At 33.6% G+C, this 9,097-nt stretch overlaps 2 protein-coding genes across 2 annotated transcripts; one reads left to right on the forward strand and one right to left on the reverse strand.

The window, feature by feature from the left end:
* Positions 1-2,126: 2,126 nt before the first annotated feature.
* LOC105119240 (heavy metal-associated isoprenylated plant protein 26-like) lies at positions 2,127-3,453 on the forward strand. Its single transcript, XM_011017366.1, has 2 exons — positions 2,127-2,674; positions 2,812-3,453. Exons 1-2 carry the CDS (start codon positions 2,518-2,520, stop codon positions 3,108-3,110), a joined length of 456 nt encoding a protein of 151 aa, XP_011015668.1. The 5' UTR covers positions 2,127-2,517; the 3' UTR covers positions 3,111-3,453.
* Positions 3,454-5,122: 1,669 nt separating this feature from the next.
* Positions 5,123-8,193, reverse strand: LOC105119241 (peptidyl-prolyl cis-trans isomerase FKBP16-2, chloroplastic-like). The gene is made up of 5 exons (XM_011017367.1): positions 7,713-8,193; positions 7,051-7,143; positions 6,316-6,376; positions 6,135-6,203; positions 5,123-5,644 (listed from the first exon to the last, which is right to left on the reverse strand). Exons 1-5 carry the CDS (start codon positions 8,076-8,078, stop codon positions 5,553-5,555), a joined length of 681 nt encoding a protein of 226 aa, XP_011015669.1. The 5' UTR covers positions 8,079-8,193; the 3' UTR covers positions 5,123-5,552.
* Positions 8,194-9,097: the final 904 nt, after the last annotated feature.

The raw sequence follows: 9,097 nt of genomic DNA on the forward strand, positions 1-9,097 counted from the left end.
CTTTCTCCTTCCATGAAAATATTAGGTTCATCTTATTTGTTATTGATACTTCAACTTTAAATCTTAGTTTTTTTAATTTTTTTTAATATTTTTTTATAAAATTTTTATTTAATTTTAATTTTATTATTCAATCTTAATATGACATATATATTTTTTAAATTTAATTTTTATTTTTTATTTTTTTCTTGGCTTGTTTATAAAAGTTTTATTATTTTTTATTTTATTATCCAATCTAAATTTATATTTTCTGACTTTGTCATTGTTCCTTTGCTTTTCTTTATCTTTTTATTAAAGTTATTTTTCTTTTTAATTTCACTCTTCAATAAAAAAAAATTATATTTGTCCTTCAATTTATTTTTTACATCATTTTTATCTTTATTTTTTTTATTGTTACTTTTAACCTTTTATATGTTTGGTTTTCTTCAACTTTATCCTTTAATATTTGATTTATTACGGATTGAACCTCGTAATGTTTTCATGTATGATGCTTCTAGTATAAAAACCCGAAACACAAGTTTAAAATGTTAATATAGATTTAAATCTCTATTTTTTTACTTATTTTCTTTTTTAATTTCATCACACAACATATTTTTTTATATAATAATTGGCTTTGTGATTTTTTTCCTTATTTGTTGAGTTATTATGATCACGTAATTTAAATTGTAGTTTATTATACAGATTACATGTTTATCATGTTAACTTGGGTTAACTAAAGTTATTTTTAATTTATTTTTATTTTTTTTATTTAATTGGTTGAAAATTAAATTACATGATTTTTTCACTCTTGAAAAAAAAATCCTCTAAATTATTGTGATTGCCTTTATTTATTTATTTTTTTCTATCATTGCCTTTTTTATTAGCCAATGTTATAACTAGAGTCATAATTTTTTTTTAAAACATGTTTGCAACATCTAAACATTATTTTTTATGAGAAAAAATAATATGAACTTGTAGAACAAAAGGTTTACATCTTTGGATGGCATGTGTGGAATAATTCCCCTGGTTCAATGCTAGTTGTTTTTTTCTCTATTCTTTTTTATTTTTACACCTAATCTTTCAAAATTCTACAGTAATTATTCAATTTTTTTTATTTGGACGTGGTACATGTTCTTTAAATTTATGTTTTTTTAATTATTTTATATAATTTATTTTTTTCAATTCAATCCTTATTCAATTCTTTTAATTTATTAGATTTGATTTTTATTTTTTATTTGCTATTTATTCATTTGACATCATTTTTAAGTTAATTTTATTTATAATTCCATCCTTTCTTTTTTTATTGCTATTTTTTTTACTTTGAAAAAAATATTTTTTTTTTAATTTTATATTTTAATATTTTATTGTTATTTTTGGTTTAGCCTAGTTCTAGAATTTGTTGAGTTGTGAATTTATGATATTAACTCATGTTTACAAAATTCACACGTTCATTTGTTTTATAAAATTGATTTTTTAAAATTTTATTATTATTTAATTTTTTTAATTTATCAAATTTGGTATGTATTTTTTAATTGATATTTATTTTATTTAACATCATTTTTAAAGTTTTTTTTACTATCATCCTCCATTTTTTGTTGTTATTTTCTTACTTTGAGATTTTTTTTATTTTTAATTTTATTTTTCAATATTTAATTATTATTTTTTAATTTTTTTAGCATTTAATTTAATTTAAGATCAAGATCTGCTATTTTTTTCTTTGTTTTCTAGGAGATCTTTCACTAATTTAAAAGCTACTCAGGTTATCTTGGTTTCTTTAGAAAGAGGAAAAAACATAATTATGATTTACATGTGAATGTACGCGTGAAAAAACCTTAGTTTTACTTGTTTTTTTATAATAATTGTAATACAGGGTAGGTAGCAGACACTACCCAACTCAACAAGAGATACAATTGACATAGAAGGGGCACAGCTGCAAACTTTCCTCCACATTTTCTCCCTTGCATCCGAAGAACAAAGGTTTCTTAGTAAGAAAACACAAACAATGTCTTATTATTGAAGGATAATGTCATCAAACAGAAGAACAAAAATATCATGTCTTCTTAAAATATTTGTTTATTGCTGTAGGGGGGGCCACGACCCTTTTCTCTCTGTGTGAATCAGGCCATGGAAAGGCCTATATAAGCAGCAGACCTGTGTGAGAGAAAGATCTCAAGGGAAGTAAGGAAGTAAAGGAAGGAGAGCAGCCTTAACACCCTCTTTCTTTGTTTGTTAGAAGGAAAGAAAAGAATCCATTGTTTTCTGGAAGCTCCTTGTAACTTCTTGTTTAGCTCTCACTTCAAATGTTTTTGGTGGTACTATAAATTAATAAACATTACTTCGTTCTTTCTTTCAAGAAACACACCTCTTTTTTTGTCTTCTAATTTCTATCTTCCCCACCTTTGTTTCGTCTAGAAACTATCTGTCTGGGGTTTTGTTATCTTCTGTCAAGCTCTCAAAAACTTGCCTTGGTAATTCTGACTTTTTATACTTACGGAGAAGAATATTTTCAGAACCATTAAGAGACCATCTGTAACCTAAAAGATGGGAGTTAGTGGCACTTTGGAGTATTTATCCGACTTGGTGGGAAGTGGAGGCCATAAAAACAAGAAGAAGCAGTTACAGACTGTTGAGCTTAAGGTCAGGATGGACTGTGATGGCTGTGAACTTAAGGTGAAGAATGCCATTTCTTCATTGAGTGGTATGTTGCCTGCCTTTTCACCTCTCTTGTTTATTTTCCGCTGCACTGTTTTTTTCTTCTTCTTAATTTTGCAGCTGAAGAGAAAGTGATACATTTGAACCTGACTAAATTCATTTTTGCGTTTGCCATTTATGCAGGGGTTAAAAAGGTGGAGATAAACAGAAAACAACAAAGGGTGACTGTAACAGGATATGTTGATTCAAATAAGGTGTTGAAGAAGGCAAAGTCAACAGGGAAAAAGGCAGAGATTTGGCCATATGTTCCTTACAATTTAGTGGCTCAACCTTACGCTGTTCAGGCTTATGACAAGAAGGCTCCTCCTGGTTATGTCAGGAATGTAGAAAACACTGTCACCACAGGCACCGTGACCAGATATGAGGACCCCTACACCTCCATCTTCAGTGACGACAACCCAAATGCTTGCTCTATCATGTAACGCAACCGAAATTAAGAGTACAGCAAATGTCCCATCCACCTGCTTCTCCTTCTCACGAGTTAAAAAACCACTGTAAAATTCCCATGTAGAGTTCTTCTCATTTTCAGCTTCGTTCTTGGGGGATTTTCTCATGATTCAGTAAAATAAAATTATGAGTAGATTAGTGAGTGGATGAATGTCGTCACCCTTTTTGGTTTTTTGAATGGTCTCAATCAATGTTTTGTGGCGTTGCAGTGAGTGGTTTTGTTGGGCCTAGACTACTTTAGCATGGGTTTAGGTATTTGATGTTGAAATGTTGTGGGTAGCCACTTTGAGCAGTAGCAGCTTCCTTCACTTCATTTTCTGGTGCACGATGTTATGTTTTTTTTAATCTATTTTATGACTGAATAGTGTTAACAGCTGTGGTCAAGTCTCCATGCTTGGGTGATCCAAGGAAGTTGCATTTCCAACGAGCGTTCATAACAAGGAATTAAGGATGTATGGTGCAGATCTAAAGTAACTAAAAGTTTTAATTTAAGTAAGCAATCAATTTGCCTACTGAGGAGCAATCCCATGTCCAAAGAAGTTTTGTTTATATTGATCATTAGTGAGCTTCAGGCACTCAGCTAGAATGGTATATATATACTAGGCCAGAATTTGGCTGAACCAGCAAGAATGCCTAACCCCAAGGTGTGGTAAAAAAGGCATTGGCGTTAAGATTTAAAATCTCAAGATTTGGAATCCATTCGGTTCCCAATCGAAGGCAAGGACAAAGGCAAAGAAGAGAAATTCCCAACAAAAGCACATCCACTCAAAACCAAAACTGAGAAAAAGAATCCTTCTTTCCAATTTTCTTCAACCTTTCTCTGATCCAGAGGAAGCGTAAAGACATGTATCAATAATATAAACAGAGATTCATGTGCAATACAGTTTCTCACACAGCTTCAAAAAATCATGCCTACGCTTAATTTCCACCTCAAGATTAAGCACCCGATAACACAAGGAAAAAACAAAAAGAAGCAACTTTCTTCCTTGTCGGACATATTTTATGTTCATTAATTTTCCTTGGGATTTCTGTCAAGGCAGACCATGTGAATCGTCGCGTATATTAAGCGTCCGAATCATGCATTTCAGCAAACTGATATAGTTTGTCAGATGAGGCTAAAATGATCGAACATATAAGTATTTTTAGCACATTTTGGCTCCTGAGGGAGAGCAGATTATATGAATTGTAAGAGGTAAAACCTCTAGCACATAGGAATAAAATGATTGTTAGCTAATAATAAGAAACTTGGCAGACTAACTAGACAAATCAAATCAAAAGATAACATCCAAATGACATAAAAATTTTATGCTGTCGCTGCATGCTCGGGAAAGAAAATCAACTACTCTTGACAATGAGATTGTTTAATTCCACCCCGTGAGAAAAAGAATAATTCCCACCTCCAAGCAAGCATAGTCGAGCATGTCAGAAGAAACCACTGCTTATGTTTTTGAATAAAGGCGAATACTGTAAAGTAATCAATAACTTATACTCAAAAGTTTGCTCTTCATTTCTTTAAGGTTCTAGAAACAGCTCCTTTCAGGAACATTCAACGGAAAGAAAACATTTCGGTACGACAGGAGCAGAGAATGACATTCACTTGAGCTATTTACTTCCCGGTGATCTAATGGTGATGCAGTTAGTGCCAATTAGCCTTTTGAGCCATTGCTAGCGCGTATCTTATACAGCCTGGTATGCAGTATCATTTTGTTTGAAAAGTACTAACATGGTTGAAAATCCCTGGAGAAGAGGCTGATGGATGATGCATGTCATGGGTGGGGCATTTTATATTTTAGTGATCTTCTTAGGTAGCGTTATCACACAGTTACAATCATAGTATGTAACCAAAATCTGCACCTAACACGTGACACCAGTCTTCCTGTCTTCTCCTGCAACTAAAGCATGCATTGTCTAGCAGAAAATGTTGTTTGATAAGCATAATTGACCTCATCCTCCCCAGGTTTTCCAAGATTTCAAGGAGACCTTTAACTTCATAATGAAAAATGGATGCGTAAATGACCACCATTAATCTAAGTCACTTTACATACACAAACCATTGTCCTCCCCATTTGAGTACTTTCTAGCACTCAAACAGGGAATAATCCTCCTTTTTTATGTTTTTACTACTTAAATCCCCAAAAGTAGGATTTATCGCTTTATCAAGTTCAGAGAGATTATGACATGCCGAGGAGGGGGTGTGAAGAATATGCTCTATTATGCACTTCTTCAAAATGTAAATTTCCACACATGAGCCATGACCAACCTATGAGGCTCTTGATCTCATAGCTGAGTCAAGTGCATACAAAAAAAAGCTGCTTCTGGAAGTTCAAGAAGTTCCTGGATTCCGATCCCAGCATCAATCCAAGACATCATTTCCAAGATAACGAGAGGAAACTCACTTGATGATCTACACTAGACTTTCATCTTTTTGGTAAACTCCTATTCCCAGAATAAACTCCAACAAAATTAATATCATAGAGAAGCGTTGCATTGCCAGGGATATTGCAATCTCCTGTGTAAACAATATAATGGCAGTTAGTTTCCAGGTAACAAGTGCAAATATTGGATGAATGCATTAGTGCTTCTAATTCTATCCTTATGCTGCACTAAAACAGTTTAGCTATACAAAAACAGTCATGTTAGTGAGCACATAACATCAAGACAATGATGCATAACGAGTAAGACCACACATTTGATGCAGAATTTGGGGGCATAAGAAAACTAAATGACAAAAGACATTGGCAATATAGATCAACAGCATGAGTCATTGTACCAACAGTAATAAAACTAGGAATCCATACAGCTGCGCTGCAAATTCAATACACATGAACTCGAAGGCAGGAGGATGGAGAAACAAAAAGGAACAATTTATAGTTTTTCTTGTGCCTGACTGTCTGTAGTTAAACCTGTACTCTGCATCTGTTTTGGAATATTTTAAGCTTAAATACCTACGAGTAGTTTAAGTGTTCAATGATATGGAATGCTTCATATGAAAAAATCACCTGAGAAGCATCCTGCAGGTTCTGGACCATATGCTAGAGGAGGAGGAATATATAGCTTGCGTCTTCCACCTGTAAAAAGTCAGCAATTTGACAAAACCTTTGGGAAAATAAGAATAAATACGAAGAGCAAAATAACTAACAAAATTCTTTCCTTTTTTTTTTCTTCCTCTCAAAAACATACCTTCTTGCATTGGGGGCACCCCTTCACCCCCTAGAATTCCCTGATCCAATCCTCTAATGACCTGAACAAATAAATAACCATGTAAAATAAAGTTGTCTGATGCAGATGTATGTGGGGAAATTATACGCAGCATCATTTGATATTTGATATTCTCTGTTTATTGTTTTGTAAAGAATGGTAGAGCAGCTTAATGAAAGAAAAATCCCAATTCACAGGAGTCGCATAAAAAGTTTCAAAAGCTCTTGTTGTAGATTACCTAATGGAAGATTCAATTTAGCTCTTTAATAGCCTTCATCATTACGATTTACAATAGAAGGATTCACAGAAAAATGCTAGTACAGAGCAGTATCAAAAATATTTTGTTAAGCATTGTACAAGAAAACTCTATCTATCCTTACGTGGGGACAGTATGGAATATGGTGATCCGCCCGCAATCATCCATTAGATTAAGAAGGAATAAATTATCACCAATCTAAGCAAAGAATACCAAGTAACTAATATGGCATGCAGATAATGTAACCTATGGATGAAGACAAAAGTAGTAAAACTCACATCTCTACAGAGCACTATGAGCTGTGACTTGGCAAATACATGATAGCAAGTAGTTTAGACCCTAGTCTTACAAGCCTCTAACTTGATTAGCTGTAAATTAGGAGTTCAACATAAAATCTTTCCACTTGCATGTTTGAGAAGAAAATGGAACCAAACTGATAATTCTAGCTAATACTTTCACACCTTACCAACGCCAATGCGCATAGTGAGAGGTCTGCCGCGTTTATAGCTGCTGTCAAAGACTCTCCCATCAGCGAATCTTGCAGTGTAATGGACCTGTGTCGAGGGAGGGAAAGAAAAACACAAATTGTGATGCTTCAAGGTATTTACTAGTTGTTTTTCCAGTGAGATTATTTATAGGTGCTACTGCAGGAAAAAAATAAAAACTGAAATAGTACTGAAACAAGTTGAATCTTCAAGGAACATTTCATGAACAGAATACATCAAATAGGTAGATCATGAATCAAACAAACCTAAACCTTTAAGGATAAAGTTATTCACAACTCCAGTTAAGTCAAGTACTTTATCAAAATTATTTCACAATTTCTGAGCACATGGTTTATTTAGATCCATTACATACCTTCAGCATGAAAGCCTCAAAATTACAGAAAATAGAAAAGACACACCAATTCTCCAATCAATATTGCCCCAGAAAACATGAGAGACCCGTTCAAGAACAGATAAAAGCTTATTAAAGTCTAGACACAGATTGAATTACTATCATTAATTAGTTAATTTGAGATTGAAGCTTGGTATAACTACTACTTAAATAAAGCGAAATTCAGGGAAACAAAAAAAAATATCGAGATTATAAATTAGCAAAATTCCTGAACTGTTAGACTCACATTAATGAGCTCATTATATGGGGCATCCACACCAGACCCTACAGAAATATCACAGTAACCAAGGCCAGAGGGAACAAAGCTAAGATCACATGGTGGGTCTGCTACCGTAGCATAGTACTCAATTCTAGTGGCTTCAGCATCCAATGGTGAGAAAGCAAGAACAGAAGCAGCTAAAAGCCCCAAACCCACGTTAAGAATGCACTTCTTTGTCTTAGAAACTGACTTCAATGAGAGATTTGTTTCTCTGTCATGTGACAAACAAGAAAGACAAGAAAATGGTGAAGTAGGTTTGGAAGTGAGAGTGGGTTTGTTAGAATTGAAGAGGTTTTTTGAGGTTGTGAATGTTATAGCAGAGAGTGCTGCCATGTTTCGGGCAGTATACTGTAGCTTGTTGTGCTCTCAGCTCTGTCTATCCAATTGAGGTAAGGTGAGTGGTTTTAAAAAGCGGTTAAGTTAGGAGGGTGGATTGAACAACAAAAGCACTCTTTTGGAGGGGAGGAATTTTGATCGTTGGATGTGGATAAGAGCCTTTATTGAAAAAATAATTAATTTAAAGTAAAAAAAAAATTTCAAAGTAATTTCAACCTCAATGCCAATGCCAAACACTCCTGAACTCATGCACATGCACCTGCTGCCTGCTTACTTGCAGATTTTGTCCAGTGGTCCTGATCATGCTATGAATTTAAATATGAAGGTCACTAAAACCACCTATCGTTTTTTCCCCTCTGAATTTCCTCATGAATTTGGAAACTTTTTTCGTTACAGCATAGAGCACATTTATGGATTTGGTTTTTCTTGTACAAATCAAGGAACTCCAGCTAGAAGTTAGTAATCTGCAACTTCACCTTTATATGGCCGAGGAACGGTTGAGGCCAGACAAGTGTAACAACAAAAGTTTTCCGCTTCTTCACTTTTGCTGTCATTTTGGTATTGTATCGATCTCAAATTACTGGTGTTCTTTTGCCTTTTGCTTAATAACTAATTGAAAGGCTATACGAGGCTGGCCTTCTGAAATTTACATCAATTCTGGACCTTGAGTCATTTGAGAAGACTCTTTTGGATGCCATGGCACGTCTTCAAGAGAGAATGCTAGTGTTTTTTTCTCTTGAAATTACATGATTGATTAAGTGTTATGTTCCAAAATGCCATGTACTAGCATGATGATTATATATCCATTTTGACTCTAATCTTTGCTGCAGAAATACAGCTCGAGTAATCCAGCATCTACGTATGACCCGTCAAATTTGCAGTTAATCAATTGTACTTTGATGCATAATTGGCATCAATCTTGAGTTACTTGAATAATTAATTAATTAAATAGGACTTAGAAAATGAAGCTCTTGCCACTTCATCTCTTATTAATTTGCTGGTGTTCTTAGATGCCG

The sequence above is a fragment of the Populus euphratica genome, unplaced genomic scaffold (assembly GCF_000495115.2).
Source record: "Populus euphratica unplaced genomic scaffold, PopEup_1.0 scaffold2684.1, whole genome shotgun sequence".
NCBI lineage: Eukaryota > Viridiplantae > Streptophyta > Magnoliopsida > Malpighiales > Salicaceae > Populus > Populus euphratica.

Excerpts from the sequence above, each read along its gene's own strand:
- LOC105119241 (XM_011017367.1), bottom strand. The coding sequence starts at position 8,078 with ATGGCAGCACTCTCTGCTATAACATTCACAACCTCAAAAAACCTCTTC. Across the intron at positions 7,144-7,712 it reads CATATAATGAGCTCATTAAT|GTCCATTACACTGCAAGATT; the intron begins GTGAGTCTAACA and ends CCCTCGACACAG. Across the intron at positions 5,645-6,134 it reads ACCTGCAGGATGCTTCTCAG|GAGATTGCAATATCCCTGGC; the intron begins GTGATTTTTTCA and ends TTGTTTACACAG.
- LOC105119240 (XM_011017366.1), top strand. The coding sequence starts at position 2,518 with ATGGGAGTTAGTGGCACTTTGGAGTATTTATCCGACTTGGTGGGAAGT. Across the intron at positions 2,675-2,811 it reads TGCCATTTCTTCATTGAGTG|GGGTTAAAAAGGTGGAGATA; the intron begins GTATGTTGCCTG and ends CCATTTATGCAG.